This window comes from Coregonus lavaretus (assembly GCF_964263955.1).
Source record: "Coregonus lavaretus genome assembly, chromosome: 21".
NCBI lineage: Eukaryota > Metazoa > Chordata > Actinopteri > Salmoniformes > Salmonidae > Coregonus > Coregonus lavaretus.
Window position 1 is genome coordinate 28,937,819 of NC_140008.1, and position 19,239 is coordinate 28,957,057.

The 19,239-nt window shown below is 42.5% G+C and overlaps 2 protein-coding genes across 3 annotated transcripts in view; one reads left to right on the forward strand and one right to left on the reverse strand.

Annotated features, from left to right (window-relative positions):
• The window catches only part of scfd2 (sec1 family domain containing 2), a 168,400-nt gene extending 156,060 nt beyond the window's left edge, over window positions 1–12,340 (reverse strand). The window contains exons 1-2 of the mRNA XM_084185472.1: window positions 11,408–12,340; window positions 10,986–11,154 (exon numbers count right to left, since the gene is read on the reverse strand). Of these exons, the coding sequence (XP_084041598.1) occupies window positions 10,986–11,154; window positions 11,408–12,221 (983 nt within the window). The 5' untranslated portion in view covers window positions 12,222–12,340. The remainder of the gene's footprint in view (window positions 1–10,985; window positions 11,155–11,407) is intronic.
• A 385-nt stretch (window positions 12,341–12,725) lies between these two features.
• fip1l1a (FIP1 like 1a) overlaps window positions 12,726–19,239 on the forward strand; it is a 52,986-nt gene continuing 46,472 nt past the window's right edge. Inside the window, exons 1-8 of one of the 2 annotated variants that reach the window (XM_084185474.1) lie at window positions 12,726–12,801; window positions 12,970–13,061; window positions 13,385–13,424; window positions 15,834–15,888; window positions 16,080–16,186; window positions 17,700–17,761; window positions 18,440–18,550; window positions 18,682–18,809. In XM_084185474.1, coding sequence (XP_084041600.1) covers window positions 12,995–13,061; window positions 13,385–13,424; window positions 15,834–15,888; window positions 16,080–16,186; window positions 17,700–17,761; window positions 18,440–18,550; window positions 18,682–18,809 — 570 coding nt within the window. In that variant the 5' untranslated portion in view covers window positions 12,726–12,801; window positions 12,970–12,994. Of the gene's footprint in view, window positions 13,062–13,384; window positions 13,425–15,833; window positions 15,889–16,079; window positions 16,187–17,699; window positions 17,762–18,439; window positions 18,551–18,681; window positions 18,810–19,239 lie in introns of both variants that reach the window. The other variant, XM_084185473.1, reaches the window with a different exon arrangement.

Here is a 19,239-nt window from a genome sequence, read left to right on the forward strand (position 1 = left end):
ACGTGGTAGGAGAGACATGTCAATCATCGACTCCAACACTAAGGACACCTATGAGACTCTCCTCTGTAGTCGTATTATGTTGCATGCTAAATCGTGCCAGGCATCATTATTAAGCAGCCTCAAACTGAGTTAGTGAGCTCCCTATAGCTGGCCCAGGCATCATTATTAAGCAACCTCAAACTGAGTTTGTGAGCTCCCTATAGCTGGCCCTGACACAGCACTATGAGTTTTAGGGGATCAGATGTGGAGCAGGGTTAGAGTGAGCCTAAAATCAGGCCTGTGGGTACAACAGGAAGACCCCCTCCAGAGACTCTCTCTTACTTCAATCCAGTGGTCAACATTGCTTTGGCTTCTCCTCCTCATATTGCTCGCCGCTCAAATAAACCTCTCCACAACTCATACAAGAATAATAACACACCCTTAGGAAAAGAAGCCTTGCTGGGTTTGTGTGATGGAGCTGAACAATATAGTTTTGACAGGCTCATAAGTAAAGCAAAGCTGTCACTATAGGAAACCCAGATGATGGGTGTGGCCTGTTTACTCACAGTGGGCTAACCTACACAAGCCATACCCATGTCTCATGTTTATTATCATTTGCTATTCCTCTCTGCACACTTTCCTATCCCTGTTGTTACTTTCTTCCCATGTCTTTCACATGCAGCTGCCACAGAAATAAGTGTGTGTTTTCTTTCTTTTCACTCTTTCCTTTCCCACCCCATACAGAAATAGGTGTGTTTTCCCTCTTTCCTGGTGGCAGGCAGAGTCTGGTCTGCTGGTCTGGAGATGAGGAGGTGGCAGACTCATTGTGTTTTCTCACGGCAGGGTGCGGTTGGGTCCTTTTTTCTGAGGCTAGTCTCAAGGCTCGGCAGCCCTTGGACCAGACCCAGAACATCTTGGCCACCCGCACAGACCTCTGCCTCTACCCGCCTGTCTGCCCACCACAGGATCAGGGTCCAGGGTACCAAGTGGGAAGAGGGGTGGGGCTGGTTTCAATCTGAGACAGGGGAGCTGCCATTTGTTGGACTATTCAAAGAGAGTTGGGTTGAAACATTAGGCTGCTAAGAGAAGGACAAACTGAATTGCTTTCATGGAGGACTGGCTGGACTTGTGAGGATGACCACACAATTTATTTTCATCATGAACAAAAGCTATTGGTGTTCTACCCAAAGTAAGAAAATGTTGTGATCCATTTAATAAACACAAAAGACCAGCAAAATGGATAAAAGGGTGTGGCAATAGCAGGAACAGTGGCATCTAGTGGGCAAAATCTGGTTCTTTCACACTAATTGATGGTAAAAAATGCAAACAACTTCAAATGGCTAATTTCTCTGAACAGGGGGGAAAAAACTATCACCAGATTTACAGGGAATACATTACATAGGAAGAAGAAGCAATACTCCAAGCTGAAGCTCCATACTACTTGTCAGACATAGAACTCAGGCTAGGGTTAGGGTTGAGATTTCATGTCAGACTCTACCAATTGTAGTACTGCCTGGAGGTGTCACACTGCGCTGCTCGTTCACGCTGCTCGTTGGTAAGCGAATGCTCCTGCTACCTGTCTCTCCCAAACTTGTTGACCGGTGTTTTGGCTCACTGCCCCGCAATTTACTGCTCGTTTTTACAGCACGAACTTGCAAGTTGGTTATCTCCCGCACGTATAGTGTATGTGCAGCCGGGATCCATAAAGTGAGCAAGTCCTCCGCTTTCTCTCTGTTTTCCATACCGATGTGTGACTCGGGTGTGTGTTGCTTCTGTGGGCTGTATTTACGAACCCACTGTAGCTCATAGCACACTAGTAAATTCCTGTCAAGAAGAGAGACACGGAAGCCCAGCTAGCCTGTAGTTTCAAATGGAAGTAGCTAACGAACGTTTTCAACGCTGCAGGAGCGGTGTTTATTTTGCCCCTTCATCAGCCACGATGGATTCTACGGCTGGCTCGGGTCCATCAGGCCCCACCTCCCATCGGTCCTCAAGGGGTCTTCTAAACCACTTGAGGCGAAAGAACAGCCGGACCTCCTCAGCCATTTCACCAGCATGGCCTAATATAGTGTATAAGAGGTCATACAATATGTTTTGTAGTGATCCCTATGTTGAAGATGTAAATAATATTTGCTAGTCTGTGGTGTGTAATGAGGAGCAACCAGACGCTGCACTTGACACATTTATGAAATTGCTTATTCCAGTTACTAACAAGCATGCACCCATTAAGTAAAGTATTGTAAAAACCCTGTGGATTGATGAGGAATTGAACAATTTTATTGTTGAGAGGAATGAGGCAATAGGAATGGCAAATAAGTCTGGCTACACAGCCAATTGGCAAACATACTGTAAATTGAGAAATCATGTGACTAAACTGAACATAAAGAAGAAGAAACTGTACTATGAAACAAATATTATATAAAGAATGATAGTAAAAAGCTTTGGAGCACCTTAAATACAATTTTGGGCAAATTATGAAAGACAAGCATTGTAATTTTGAATTTCATAAAGTGAGTGTGAAAGAGGTGAAAGAAGTATTGTTGTCTATCAACAATGACAAGCCACCTGGATCTGACAACTTGGATGGACAATTACAGAGGATGATAGTATTGATAAGATATTGCCACTCCTATTTTCCATCTCTTCAATTTAAACCTACAGGAAAGTGTGTGCCCTCAGGCCTAGAGGGAAGCAAACAGCCGACCAATCAGCCTGTTACCAACCCTTAGTAAACTTTTGGAAAGTAAATGGTGTTTGACCAGATACAATGCTATTTCACAGTTAACAAATTAACAACATATTTCCTGCATGCTTATAGGCAAGGGCATTCAACATGTATGGCACTTACACACGACTGATGATTGGCTGAGAGAAATTGATAATAAAAAGATTGTGGGAGCTGTTTTGTTAGACTTCAGTAAAGCTTTTGACATTATCGATCATAATCTGCTGATGGAAAAATGTATGTGTTATGGCTTCACATCCCCTTCTATATTATGGATCAACAGTTACCTGTCTAGCAGAACACAGAGGTTGTTATTTAATGGAAGCCTCTTCAACATAATCCTGGTAGTCAGGCATTCCCCAGGGCAGCTGTCTAGGCCCCTTACTTTTTTCAATCTTTACTAATGACTTGCCACTGGTTCTGAGTAAAGTCATTTTTTTTTTCATTTTAGTCATTTAGCAGACGCTCTTATCCAGAGTGACTTACAGTTAGTGAGTGCATACATTTTCATACTGGCGTTGCAAGCACCATTCTCTACCAACTGAGCTACAGGGGACTAGTATGCTGATGACAACACTATACACGTCAGCTACCACAGCAACTGAAATCACTGCAACACTTAACACAGAGCTGCAGTCAGTTTCAGAATGGGTGGCAAGAAATAACTAGGTCCTAAATATTAAAAAAACTAAAAGCATTGTATTTGGGACAAATAATTAACTAAACCCTAAACCTCAACTAAATCTTGTAATGAATCATGTGGAAATTGAGCAAGTTGAGGACACTAAACTGCTTGGAGTAACCCTGGATTGTAAACTGTCATGGTCAAAACATATTGATGCAACAGAAGCTAAGATGGGTAGAGGTCTGTCCATAATAAAGTGTTGCTCTGCCTTCTTAACAACACTATCAACAAGGCAGTTCCTACAGACCCTAGTTTTGTCGCATCTAGAATATTTCCAGTCGTGTGGCACCACAAAGAGGGACTTAGGAAAATTACAATTGGCTGAGAACAGGGCAGCACGGCTGGCCCTTAAATGTACACGGAGAGCTAACATTTATAATATGCATGTCAATCTCTCCTGGCTCAAAGTAGAGGAGAGTTTGACTTCATCACTTCTTGTATTTGTGAGAAGTATTGACATGTTGAATGCACCAAGTTGACTGTTTAAACTACTAGCACACAGCTCATACACCCATACATACCCAACAGGACATGCCACCAGAGGTCTCTTCACAGTCCCCAAGTCCAGAACAGACTATGGGAGGCGCAGATTACTACATAGAGACTTGACTACATGGAACTCTAATCCACATAAAGTAAATTCATGCAAGCAGTAAAATCTCATTAAAAAAAACACCTTCTGGAACAGCGGGGACTGTGGAGAGACACACACACAGGCACAGACAGACGCATACACACACACACACACAAACACGATAACATACACACTATACACACATGTACACATGGATTTTGTGTTGTAGATATGTGGTAGTAGAGTAGTGGCCTAAGGGCACACACTTAATATGTTGAGAAATGTAATGTAATGTTTTTAATTGTATTTAACTGCCTTAATTTTGCTGGACCGCAGGAAGACTAGCTGCTGCCTTGGCAGCAACTAACGGAGATCCATAATAAATACAAATAGAGAACTGATACTGTATACTGGTTGTTGGCGTGGGTGTGGGGGGATCCGTGGGTGGCATTTGACTATTTTATTGGATTCGTCATGTCTTACTCAATAATAGGAAGAAGTTTGCTTCAGGGTACTACATTTATTGAATATTATGCAAATCCTATAAATTAAAAGGGCCAAATTAAGCAATTAAGCAATCAATTAGCTTAATTTCTCAGAGCTCAAATAAAATTTCAACAAAATAATGCAGGAATGCTAATCTTATCTGTTTCTAACTACAGAAACGATTACAGAACAATCTGTGATGGTGGGTGTCATAGCTTGCAGAAATGACATGGAACGACTCTCTCTCAACATCACCACATTCAGCCTACTCTCATCAACAAAGAACAGAGCTTTATCATATGGCAAACCTAAATGCATACATGTGTAGGCACACAGGCACACATACACTGAGTGTACAAAACTCTTTCCATGACATAGTCTGACCAGGTGAATCCAGGTGAAAGCTATGATCCCTTATTGATGTCACTTGTTAAATCCACTTCAATCAGTGTTGAGGAAGGGGAGGAGACAGGTTAAAGAAGGATTTTTAAGCCTTGAGACATGGATTGTGTATGTGTGCAATTGAGGGTGAATGGCCAAGACAAAATATTTGAACGGGGTATGGTAGTACAGTGAGGGAAAAAAGTATTTGATCCCCTGCTGATTTTGTACGTTTGCCCACTGACAAAGAAATGATCAGTCTATAATTTTAATGGTAGGTTTATTTGAACAGTGAGAGACAGAATAAAAATAAAAAAATCAAGAAAAACGCATGTCAAAAATGTTATAAATTGATTTGCATTTTAATGAGGGAAATAAGTATTTGACCCCCTCTCAATCAGAAAGATTTCTGGCTCCCAGGTGTCTTTTATACACGTAACGAGCTGAGATTAGGAGCACACTCTTAAAGGGAGTGCTCCTAATCTCAGCTTGTTACCTGTATAAAAGACACCTGTCCACAGAAGCAATCAATCAATCAGATTCCAAACTCTCCACCATGGCCAAGACCAAAGAGCTCTCCAAAGATTGTAGACCTACACAAGGTTGGAATGGGCTACAAGACCATCGCCAAGCAGCTTTGTGAGAAGGTGACAACATATGGTGCGATTATTCGCAAATGGAAGAAACACAAAAGAACTGTCAATCTCCCTCGGCCTGGGGCTCCATGCAAGATCTCACCTTGTGGAGTTGCAATGATCATGAGAACGGTGAGGAATCAGCCCAGAACTACACGGGAGGATCTTGTCAATGATCTCAAGGAAGCTGGGACCATAGTCACCAAAAAAACAATTGGTAACACACTACGCCGTGAAGGACTGAAATCCTGCAGCGCCTGCAAGGTCCCCCTGCTCAAGAAAGCACATATACATGCCCGTCTGAAGTTTGCCAATGAACATCTGAATGATTCAGAGGAGAACTGGGTGAAAGTGTTGTGGTCAGATGAGACCAGAATCGAGCTCTTTGGCATCAACTCAACTCGCCGTGTTTGGAGGAGGAGGAATGCTGCCTATGATCCCAAGAACACCATCCCCACGTCAAACATGGAGGTGGAAACATTATGCTTTGGGGGTGTTTTTCTGGGGACAGGACAACTTCACCGCATCAAAGGGACGATGGACGGGGCCATATACCGTCAAATCTTGGGTGAGAACCTCCTTCCCTCAGCCAGGGCATTGAAAATGGGTTGTGGATGGGTATTCCAGTATGACAATGACCCAAAACACACGGCCAAGGCAACAAAGGAGTGGCTCAAGAATAAGCACATTATGGTCCTGGAGTGGCCTAGCCAGTCTCCAGACCTTAATCCCATAGAAAATCTGTGGCGGGAGCTGAAGGTTCGAGTTGCCAAACGTCAGGCTCGAAACCTTAATGACTTGGAGAAGATCTGCAAAGAGGAGTGGGACAAAATCCCTCCTGAGATGTGTGCAAACCTGGTGGCCAACTACAAGAAAAGTCTGACCTCTGTGATTGCCAACAAGGGTTTTGCCACCAAGTACTAAGTCATGTTTTGCAGAGGGGTCAAATACTTATTTATATTTTTATACATGCGTTTTTCTGGATTTTTGTTGTTGTTATTCTGTCTCTCACTGTTCAAATAAACCTACCATTAAAATTATAGACTGATAATTTCTTTGTCAGTGGGCAAACGTACAAAATCAGCAGGGGATCAAATACTTTTTTCCCTCACTGTAGGTGCCAGGCACACCGGTTTGTGTCAAGAACTGCAACGCTGCTGGGTTTTTCACGTTTAACAGTTTCCAGTGTGTATTAAGAATGGTCCACCATCCAAAGGAAACTGGAAGGGGATACCTAGTCAGTTGCACAACTCAATGCATTCAACCGAAACGTGTCTTCCGCATTTAACCCAACTCCTCTGAATCAGAGGACGTCCAGCCAACTTGACAGAACTGTTGGAAGCATTGGCGTCAACATGGGCCAGTGTCCCTATTAGGAAGATCTTCTTAATGTTTTGTACACTCAGTGTATATGCACTACTGTAAGATTTGATACAGTTTTATTGTTTTTGTTAGTCATACTACACAATTCCTTGTTTTTGTCATTTTTTAAGCTTCTGCATTGCCCTCGTCTACAGCAGGGTCTCCCAAACTCAGTCCTGGAGCACCCTTGGGTGCACGTTTTGGTTTTTGCCCTAACACTACACAGCTGATTCAAATAAACACAACTTGAAAATGAGTTGGTTATTTGAATCAGCTGTGTAGTGCTAGGGCAAAACCAAAATGTGCGTTCAGGGGGGACCCCAGGACCGAGTTTGGGAAACCCTGGTCTACAGTATACTACAATTCCCAGGATGAATTTCACCTCCCAGAATGCAATACTCTGCTCAGTCTGCACTTAGCTTACCTGGCTAGCAGACAGACAAAGCTTATGTCATAAGTTGAGAGCATTTCACATTACTTTTGGGTTGTAATCATGTTATAATTGTTGCATGAATATCATGCTGAATATATGTTCATGTCATTGTCACCAATCAAATGCATTCCACTCAAAAATAATTTGAATTTAGATGTTAACTAATGCTAAGTTACTGTATCTGATGGTTAGCTAGCATGCTAGCTAGCCTAACTGCTACATCCGAAATAAGAGTGTTTGCACCACTTCATAACCAGTTATTATGCTGTTAGTATAAACTGAGTGTACAAAACATTAGGGAACACCTGCTCTTTCCATGACATAGACTGACCAGGTGAAAGCTATGATCCCTTATTGATGTCACTTGTTAAATCCACTTCAATCAGAGTAGATGAAGGGTAGGAGACTGGTTAAAGAAGGAATTTTAAGCCTTGAGACAATTGAGACATGGATTGTGTATGTGTGCCATTGAGGTTGAATTGGCAAGACAAACGAGTTAAGTCCCTTTGAACGAGTTATGCTATTAGGTGCCACGCGCACCGGTTTGAGTGTGTCAAGAACTGCAACGCTGCTGGGTTTTTCACGCTCAACAGTTTCCCGTGTGTATCAAGAATGGTTCACCACCCAAAGGACATCCAGCCAACTTGACACAACTGTGGGAAGCATTGAAGTCAACATGGGCCAGCATCCCTGTGGAACACTTTCAACACCTTGTAGAGTCCATGCCCCGACGAATTGAGGCTGTTCTGAGGGGAAAAGGGGGTGCAACTCAATATTAGGAAGGTGTTCCTAATGTTTTGTACACTCAGTGTATATTATAAACCTCCACACACACTAGACTTGCAGACTGTAGAGAAAATCTGGGCTCCCTCTGGTATGAGCAGGAAAAACACAGTCAGAGCCCAGGCTGGTGTTGAAGGTAAACTCACACCAGGTCATGAAACATCATACTAACTGCACAGCAAAGTACGGGGTCCGTTTTGGAAGCTAAAATCAACGACCACCCATAGCAGCCTTAAACATACTGATAAAAAAAAATATCCTAAATTACAAAAGTGAAATATCAAACAATAAAATACAAATGTAGGCCCCCACCTACTATTTAAAGCTTTAAAAACAGGGCTCATAACAAAGCCAAACAAAACACAGTGTGGGAGGAACTTCATAATACAGCCAATCATACTGTGTAGCCTGGCTGGGCCACATAACCAGCTAAGCATAACAATTATTACGGTACCGTATCATATGAACAGGTATACACAGCCAAACTATAAAGACTTGATCCCAAACCTTCCATCAATAAATCAAAACAGGTGCATAAGGTTATTAGCCAAGCGGAACCAGCCTGATGCTGTGTTCACCATTTTATTTGAAGTGAAAAATAATGGTGAACGGAGCCATCAGGCTGGTTCCACCAGGCTATGAAGTTACCTGCAGCCCTATTTATCCAGCATAGACAAACAAATTCCAACTTTAGACCAACAGATTTTCATTTCACTCCATAGTGAACAAAATGTTATTTGAGTGTGTAAAATGGGTCAGAAGCTCCAGGTGCATTACCTTTCTGTGTCTGGGCTGCGCTTCAATCTCCTAAACAGCTGTGATAAGTCAACTGGCCCATCTGCTCTGAGATAGGGAAGGCAATAACTTACCTGCTGGCCCACATCACACACTCATCCCCTAAAGGCACTACGGCCCCCGGCTGGAAGATCATCCTATTACTGCCATCTCCACTCCACTGTGTGTGTGTGTGTGTGTGTGTGTGTGTGTGTGTGTGTGTGTGTGTGTGTGTGTGTGTGTGTGAGAGAGAGAGATAGCTGATCCCATCCTTACCGACTGCTCTCTGCGATAAGACATTTGGCTCCGAGTCTCTCTGATGAAAGTCTGAATGCTGATAAAGTGATAGCAAGGGATATGATACTATCTAATATATTTACATTTTACATTTTAGTCATTTAGCAGACGCTCTTATCCAGAGCGACTTACATGAGCAATTAGGGTTAAGTGCCTTGCTTAAGGGCACATCGACAGATTTTTCACCTAGTCGGCTCGGGGATTAGAACCAGCGACCTTTCGGTTACTGGCACAACGCTCTTACCCACTAAGCTACCCACCCACTAAGGTCTGCTGCCCAATCCAGTTCAACACATTGCAGCCTTGTCCCTTTCCTAAATCCCCCTTTTGAGTGTAAGAAAATATAGCAAGATGATTAACCTAGTAGTCTCATGTCAGATAACTTGTGACACTGGTCCTCAAGTTTGAAGTAGGCTATATTTGCAAGACTCCCTGTAGAGCCACCTGAACCTCCAAATGATCAACACACTGGATTTGCTAATCAGAGCACACAGAGTGAGTTGAGTACATCCACATAGTGAGAGATCTGTGGGAATGTGCAGGTGCTTAGTGTAGCCTACATGCTCCAGACCAAGCCCTTTGTCTGGGGGTCAGTGGGGCCTGCCCTTAACCCCTGCTGTACTCACATTAAACACTACAGTACCCTCCCTGTCTAAGCTGTTCTTACCCAGCAGAACCAGCAGAACCGTTCCATTAGAACTGAACCTCCCACCCGCTCAAACAGGGCCTGTTACATTCCAGCTCCACCACCCACTGGCCAGGAGCTGGTGCCCACTCAGGCAAACACAAGAGTTAGGCACACTGTAGAGCAGAGCTGGCCATATCATAGCCAATGAAAGTCTTTTCATCTTGCAACCACATGAAGAGGCAGAGGAAGAGTGGAACACCTTGTTAGGACTAACTAACTAACTTCCTTCATACTGGATGCAAAGAGATAAAAAGGTGTCCATGAGTTCATCTGACGCTAGGGAAGTAGATAAAGGGCTTGATTGCCAAAATCCCGAAGTATCCCTTTAACGTCAGTCATGCGTTCCCCCATAAATGTAGAGGTAAGGGGGGAGAGGGAGAGATGATGAAAGAGAGAGATAATGACTGACCAAGACTCAGAGAACAAAATTAGAGAGAGCGAGAAAGAAAGAGAGCGAGAGAGTGGGTGAGAGAAAGAGGAAGAGAGAACGGTGAGAGAGAAAGAGAGAGGGGAAGAGAGATTCAGCACAACAAGCAACACTGTTTTCACGCTTGTGGGCCAAGAGAAATGAACCTCAACATTAGAAACCTTGTTATACAGTAGATATGATAAATTAGAGCTTTGGGTACATAAACATTACATTTACATTTTAGTCATTTAGCAGATGCTCTTATCCAGAGCAACTTACAGGAGTAATTAGGGTTAAGTGCCTTGCTCAAGGGAACATCAACAGATTTTTCACCTAGTCGGCTCGGGGATTAGAACCAGCGACCTTTCGGTTACTGGCACAACTCTCTTAACCACTAAGATACCTGCCGCCCCATCACAGCAGAACTACAGTCAGACTAACCCACAACCCTGGCCAAAGGAAAATAAATGGGCAGAAATGCCACCAACTCAAACAAAATTCAGCTTAAAATGATGAGAAAATAAGAACAGATACAGCAGACTACTGATCAGAGGTGACTTAGGTCAGAAAAAATGTATAAAACCCATTCTCTAGTCTCCGCCTTTTCTATATCCCCTGTGCCTACATGAACCATAATTCTAACCCCAGCCAAACGACGACCCTCTTTAAAATCCACAAAAAAAACGGAACTATCTAACTGAATCATGTGAAATTTGACTTTTCAACAGTGTTATAATACTTTTACTATAACTGTTCCGGCCCAGGTGTACTCACTGGGTCTGTGCCAGGCAGCCTGGAGCCAGGGTAGGTTGGGAGTCTGGGATGCGCTGCAGGTTAGTGAGCTCTAGTATGTCCACCTGAACATCAGTGGTGTGTCCTGGCAGAGGCTGCAGCACAGTTAAGATCTTCTCCACCAGGCTGTCACCATGGTGACCAGCAGCTCCTGAGGACAAGGACAAACATCGAGAAATGTAAACCAACAACATAGTCCAAGTAAACATGAACTTGTGTGTAAATCGAATAGAATTGGGAGTACGGAAGTGTCACAATCAAATACCCTTTCTGTTAGGAAGGGAGGTGCAGCAAGATTATGTAATTGAGATGTCGCGAAAGTGTGCATATGTGTTTCAGTTTGACTCTGCTGCAGCTTGACATGTTTATGGACATCAGAAATTGTACAAGACTGTGGCATGCACCTGTTAGATCCAGTGTCCTGTCGATGAAGACGATGGATGCTTTATTGGGGGCAGTCTTTCTGCGGCTTTTGGCTTGAGGATGATTGGCCAGTTCCCCAGCGATGAGACGGCTCATTGGACCCACTGCGAAGCTCTCCTCCCGGGTGCTGGTGGACTCAAACATGGAATTAACCGCAGAGGCCAGGGTTTTAATTTCAATCTGCAACGCCGGAGTAAGAGATTGCATGTCAACATCAGTCAAACTGACAAACCTCTTCTTCTCTGGTCGCTTTATATTGATGGTCTTGAGGTCCTGTGGCAACAGCGGGAACAGGTGCGCGAAGGTTGGCGCGAGAAGGAGCTGTGGTGACACCGGAGCGAAGACCACGGGCGCATGTATGACTTCAGCGGTGTAGTTCATGTCTCCCATCCATTCGCTCAGCTTCTCTTCAAACTGCTCGAACACAGGGTTCCCCTCTAATTCAGCAGTGACATTGTTAGCGAGGAGGTGTATAGAGTGGGCTACGGTGGTGAAAACAACACAATACTGAAAGTGACTGAGGCCAATAATGTCTTTGATAATGTCAGCTGTCCTCCCCTTCAGCAGAGTGCTCACCACAAACACAGCCTTTGGTTCGTTTTCACCACCGGCTTCGAAGCTTGAAAACTCTTTTAAATTACGAGCACCAGCCTCAAATACACTGGTAGCTCCACCGTTCCAATGAAGACTCTCAGCACACTTGTCGTCCATGAAAACAACAGCTTTCTTTACCTTTGACAACACTTTGTCCCACATCTGACCGGGGAAACACGTAAATGCCTCAATCGGTAACATTTTCTAAATGAAACTGTCGTTTAGACCGATCGAAAAATACAAGATTTCTATAAAATTGTCAGGCAGAAGTCATTTCAAAACAACAACACAAACACATGCGAGTCTCTTAATAGTGATGTGGCATTACACGTCGCGACAGATACACGTCATCATGCAGCTGCTGCGCCGGTTTCATGTGGGAATGTGCTGCATTTGCTATTTCTTACAAACTGAAATCAGACTAATTTGAGTTTCCTCATAATAGCTATATACTATCCACACTACACAAAAATACATTTATTTTTTGAGTAAATTGAAAAAAATGAGAAAACAATACATAAATAAAGTTATACTTCAGAAACAACGCTAGCTTGTTTGACACTGGCAAATACTGTACTACTGGGGATATTTTAAGAAATTGATACATTGTCTCATCTCGAGACATACTGACCAATGGTAGTCCTGTTTCTTCCAACGTAGATTTACGTCGGGTGAAAGGTCCCTATAGAAACGTGTGTGGGTAAAGTAAACTGTCACTTTTTTTTTCCTCCAATAAAGTTTCTTTTACGCCTGTTACGTTAGGTTACCAAATACCGAAAAGGTGACACGCCGTCCTATTCCGTTATTTTTCAAAATCCCCGTTATAGCTAACAGTTTGACATTTTAATATCTGTTCTGTGAAAATCTCAAGTTTGGCGAAATAACTGTAATTTCATTTCATTGCCAGTTATTGTTTTTGATAGAATAACTGTTAAGTTGTGATTCACAGAAGAAGTGACTGAATTTGGGTAGACATGTCCGCAGAAATGGACAAAGCAACTGATGCAAGCAGGGGCGATGAAGAAGAATGGTTATATGGAGGTATGCTAGTCAAAACAGATTTGATGACACTATCTAGCTCATAAATAGTTACATTTTCTGATGTCCACTGTTCTGTGTCTGGCAAACTTGAAAGTACGTGAGCTATACAGTTCTGTTAGCTAGCAAGCTAACCACAACACCAGAAACAACACGTGCACCAGTTTACCACGTTGACAGTTGTTGGGGATGTTTTTTTTCCTCTTGCTAAGCAGAAGGAATGATTGAGTTCCAGCATTTAGATATTTGGAGACTGTCATTTTGTATGTTTTGGTTTTGAAGTGTGTGTATGATGCAAACATGCTGATGCTTCTTCTCTGTGACAGATGAGAGTGAGGAGAAGGCAGAGGAAGAGGCACCTAATAGGTAAGTGCCTGGTGACAGGTAAAACATCCACTGTTAAACTGTCTGTTTGTACATAGCAGACAGTCACCTGGCTGTCTGTCCTATTCCGTCCTCAATTTACCACTTACCTAGATCTCAAAAATGTACTGAGCATACCTGCAAACCAGACCTACACTAGACTACACTGTTAAATTGTTCCTTTTGTAAAATACTTATGCCCACATAAATTAGGTGTGTATATACAGTACCAGTCAAAAGTTTGGACACACCTACTCATTCCAGGGTTTTACTGCATTTTTACTATTTTCTACATTGTGGAATAATAGTGAAGACATCAAAACTATGAAATAACACATGGAATCATGTAGTAACCAAAAAAGTGTTAAACAAATCAAATTATATTTTATATTTGAGATTCTTCAAATAACCACTGTTTGCCTTGATGACAGTTTTGCACACTCTTGGCATTCTCTCAACCAGCTTCACCTGGAATGCTTTTCCAACCGTCTTGAAGGAGTTCCCACATATGCTGAACACTTGTTGGCTGCTTTTCCTTCACTCTGCGGTCCGACTCATCCCAAACCATCTCAATTTGGTTGTGGTCGGGGGTTTGTGGAGGCCAGGTCATCTATTGCAGCACTCCATTACTCTCCTTCTTGGTAAAATAGCCCTTACACAGCCTGGAGGTGTGTTGAGTCATTGTCCTGTTGAAAAATAAATGATAGTCTCACTAAGCCCAAACCAGATGGGATGGCGTGTTGCTGCAGAATGCTGTGGTAGCCATACTGTTTAAGTGTGCCTTGAATTCTAAATAAATCACAGACAGTGTCATCAGCAAAGCACCCCCACACCATAACACCTCCTCCTCCATGCTTTACGGTGGGAAATACACATGCGGAGATCATCCGTTCACCCACACTGCGTCTCACAAAGACACGGCGGTTGGAACCAAAAATCTCCAATTTGGACTCCAGACCAAAGGACACATTTTCACCAGTCTAATGTCCATTGCTCGTGTTTCTTGGCCCAAGCAAGTCTCTTCTTATTATTGGTGTCCTTTAGTAGTGGTTTCTTTGCAGCAATTCGACCATGAAGGCCTGATTCACACAGTCTCCTCTGAACGGTTGATGTTGAGATGTGTCTGTTACTTGAACTCTGTGAAGCATTTTTTGGAGCTGCAGTTTCTGAGGCTGGTAACTCTAATGAACTTATCCTCTGCAGCAGAGGTAACTCTGGGTCTTCCATTCCTGCTGCGGTCCTCACGAGAGCCAGTTTCATCATAGCGCTTGATGGTTTTTGCGACTGCACTTGAAGAAACTTTCAAAGTTCTTGAAATGTTCCGTATTGACTGACCTTCATGTCTTAAAGTAATGATGGGCACAGACACACATTCACACATTATTTATTTATACCTGTCTTACATACTTGTTTTGTGCCACTTACACAAATGACACCTTTTCAGCTTTCTACACAAATATAGTAATCACGCGTCTATGTTATGCTCTTTGAGATGGACAACATATAGCCACACTATTCACTCTTAGTCAGCTAGTACTGATTCTGCAAATCTGTTTTATTACACCGGATTCTCCAGCTTCATCTCCCATGTTTGCACTAATGATTCTTGCGTTCAAACCATTTTGACCATGAGTGATCATTTACGACAGTAAGCAGTGAACTCATTCGAAATAAGATGGGCTGGCAGCTTCATTCCCCATTAGGACCAATTGTGCTTTATTAATGAAGCGTTCAGATTTAATGCACTTTTCACTGCTCAATAATGACTGAGTGATATCATAATCGTTATCTCTGGGTTGAGTGTGTCTGACGCCACTGTGCGTGCAATGCCTGAAATGTGCGGCCAGTCAAGTGGAACATTAAGAACTATTTGGATGCTCGTTAAATCCGTGGCAGGGCAGGCACTGTTTGTTTGTGAATGGGGTAAAGTGGATCTAAGCCATCATTAGATAGGGGCTCTGATGGTCGTTGCGTTGGGCTTTGTTAAAGCGTATCGCCTCGGAGTAAACGCAGCATGATTAATCAATTAGGCTACAGTTACTTCACCTACGCCACAGCCCTCTGAGTCTGTGTGTTTGTGTCGCAACATGCCTCGGGGAGCATGTTATCTAAATGATGACTTAACTAGCACATCTATCAGGCTCTGGTTCACTTAAAGAAATGATGAAGAGAGATGACCCTTTTCAGAATCAAACAGTCTCTCTTTGAGCTGCTCGACCATTACGTTACATTAGGGATACTTCAGGCAATAGGCTGTCATTTTACATGCATCCCTTTACAAGGAAATGTATGTAGTGATATTCCTGTTTGCAAATCTCTTAACTTTCCCTTTATTGTCTATTCTTCAAATGTTACAAAAGTCTCAGTTTAAGTTGACGTTGTGGTCCTAGTGATGTTGTGTTTTTTTCACAGTGTAAAGGCCCAGCCGACTGCTGAGGAGGTCCATGAGAATGGAGTAGTGAAGCAGGTACCTACTGCTGAGTGTTATGGAGGAGTCCACCTCTTCTGAACATGTTTCACCTGTTGGAATGGCAACCCATCATGGAATTCCCTCAGAACCCTACTTTCTACTTGGATTATTCCTCTTTAACTGTGTGTGTTATTCATGTAAGCATGCTTTTATGAATGTATGTTGTCTTTGTGTTTCTGTAATGTCAGGATACAGGCCAGGAAGATGAAGAAAGTGACAGCGACAGTGAGGATGATGATGACGTGTGTGTAACCATTGGCGATATAAAGACCGGAGGCTCGTCTCAGCCTTTCAGGTGAGTATCTAGATAACAGCGAGGTGTTAACCTCTTAGATGTGAGGTCCCCTTTTTATACCTGCGTGGTTCTGGTATCGTTTCCGACCTACATTTTTGCTTATAAATCGATCTGTGGATACTGTAGATTGAAATGGCTTGCATTGTGCGATAGCCCTGTTTCCCACAGACACAGTAGTATTACTAAGCCTGTATGACGTAGGATGTGAAATCTGAAACCACTTGAAGCTGGGATGTCCCTCCTACCATTTTAATTTGCTCTTCCGACTGTCCATCAACACCTGGCTGAATCCTATATCACAGCCACGGACAAAGCACATGCCTGCAATCATTACATCATAGCGCAGCAGGAGAGAGTGGTTTCATCACGGTAGCACATTCAGAGATGGACTTATTGCCATTAATCCAAAATAATTACTAGATTTTAAACAAGCACTTTCTGTTTGTCATAGATGGACAAGATTAATATGAGATGAAAGGCGAGTTCAGGAAGCCAAGCTAGAGCTCTGTGAGACGTTCACAGCGATGTGGGCAGACGTTTTGATCAAGAGAGACCTTTAGAAAATATGCAAATGTTCTCTAACACTAAACAAATATGTATTTTACAGTTATAAGGAAGGTGTAATTTTATAATTTGATTATGCTATGTTTAGAAAGCGTATAAGTCATTTCAAGCCTTATTCATACAGTTTTGTTGAATAGGAAATACATCATAAAATATTTCATATTTTCATCATATTTGTACTGTGTACTTGAGCTTGTGTCCTCAATAGTGACTACACCTCAACAATTTATGACTATTTTTACCAGAAAGGTGAGATTTTAACCTTTCTTTGAGTATGCAGCATTACTAGTTATTGTTTAGGGCCCTCTCATGATAAATAATTACTTTTGGGGATTACGTAGATTACATTTTCGATTACATTAGTTATATTTAACTGGTTTTAAATATAGCAGTGTGTTACTGTCCTGCAATCTGGATTAGTTTTGATGCTCCAATTTGAGTTGAGAAGAGCATAATATATTAGACCCTGTACATTTTAGGTGGAAAACCCTTTTGTAGAGAGCTTTCTTTCACCTGGCTGTCGGTGCAACTGACATCAATTGCTGTTGCCTCTCCTTTGTCAGATAATTTTATGAGTCATGATTATGGTTCCATGTTACAGTATGCATCTTTGGCAGCATTATTTCTCACCACCCATGTCACTTTCAGGGGTCTTCAAAGCACATTCCCCCGCATGAGTCATGGGCAGCATTTACACAGGCAGCCCAATTCTGATCTTTTTTTTCAATAATTGGTCTTTTGACCAATCAGATCAGCTCTGAAAAAGAGCTGTGAAAAAATCAGATGTGATTGGTCAAAAGACCAATTAGTCTAAAAAATATCAGGATTGGGCTGCCTGTGTAAACGCAGCCATGTAAACGCAACATGTCTCTCAGTGTGTGTACCCTTCTTGTGGTGGTGATGATTTTTGTGTGTGTGTGTGTGTGTTTGTTTTTCTTTCATTGTGTAGTGCCTTTGGAGCCACGCCAGTTAATCTCAACATTAAGGCCGCAGGGAGAACACATGCGTCAGGTAATCACACCTCACCTATTCCTGACTTCTGACCTTAGAAGTGAGTGTACAAAACATTAAGACCACCAGCTCTTTCCCATAACATAGATTGAGCAGGTGAATGCTATGATCCCTTATTGTTAAATCCACTTCAATCAGTGTAGATGAAGGGAAGGAGACAGGTTAAATAAGGATTTTTAAGCCTTGAGACAATTTTAAGCCTAGAGACAACATGTGTGCTATTCAGATGGTGAATGGGCAAGACAAAATATTTAAGTGCCTTTGAACGAGTTATGCTATTAGGTGCCACGCGCACCGGTTTGAGTGTGTCAAGAACTGCAACGCTGCTGGGTTTTTCACGCTCAACAGTTTCCCGTGTGTATCAAGAATGGTCCACCACCCAAAGGACATCCAGCCAACTTGACAGAACTGTGGAAAGCATTGGAGTCAACATGGACCAGCATCCCTGTGGAACGCTTTCAACACCTTGTAGAGTCTATGCCCTGAAGAATTGAGGCTGTTCTGAGGGCTAAAGGGGGTGGGGGTGCAACTCAATATTAGGAAGGTGTTCCAAATGTTTTGTACACTCAGTGTATGTGTCAGTGCATGCATTGGAACTCATCCAGACCCACATTAATGGTAGTGGTAAGAGTGTGAAGTGAATGTGACACTGACTGTGTCCTGTCATCTCCGGTGCAGTTGGCCCCAAAGCCAAAGGAGTGGACCTGGATGCACTGGGCAGTGTTAACGGAATCCCTGTGTTGGAGGTCGACATGGAGTCTTTTGAAGAAAAGCCTTGGAGAAAGCCTGGTAAGTGGTGTGTGTGTTGGTTGGTGTGAGGTTATGTCTTTGTGCGTGTTCTGTGCAGATGTGAGCTCAGGTCTGGCTGATGAGTGGTCTGTGAAGCGGTCTGTTCAGCTTTCAGTTATGTTTATGTTTAGGCTCGGACCTCTCTGACTACTTTAACTATGGCTTTAACGAGGACACCTGGAAGACCTACTGTGAGAAACAGAGGAGACTACGCATGGGGTATGAGGGCATGAACCACGCTTCAGCCACTAAAATCATGGTAAGATATCATTATTTTTGGACATACAGTGCCTTCAGAAAGTATTCACACCCCTTGACCTTTTCAACATGTTGTTGTGTTACAGCCTGAATTTAAAATGGACACACAATCTACACACAATACCCCATAATGTCAAAGTGAAATTAGGTTTTTAGAAATGTTTACAAAATTAATAAAAAATGAAAAGCTGAAATTTGTTGAGTCAAGTATTCAACACTTTTTTGTAATGGCAAGCCTAAATAAGTTAAGGAGTGAAAATGTGCTTAACAAATCAAATCAAATCAAATTTTATTTGCCACATGTGCCGAATACAACAGGTGTAGACATTACCGTGAAATGCTTACTTACAGCCCTTAACCAACAATGCATTTATTTTTTAATAAAAAAGTAAAATAAAACAACAACAACAAAAAGTGTTGAGAAAAAAAGA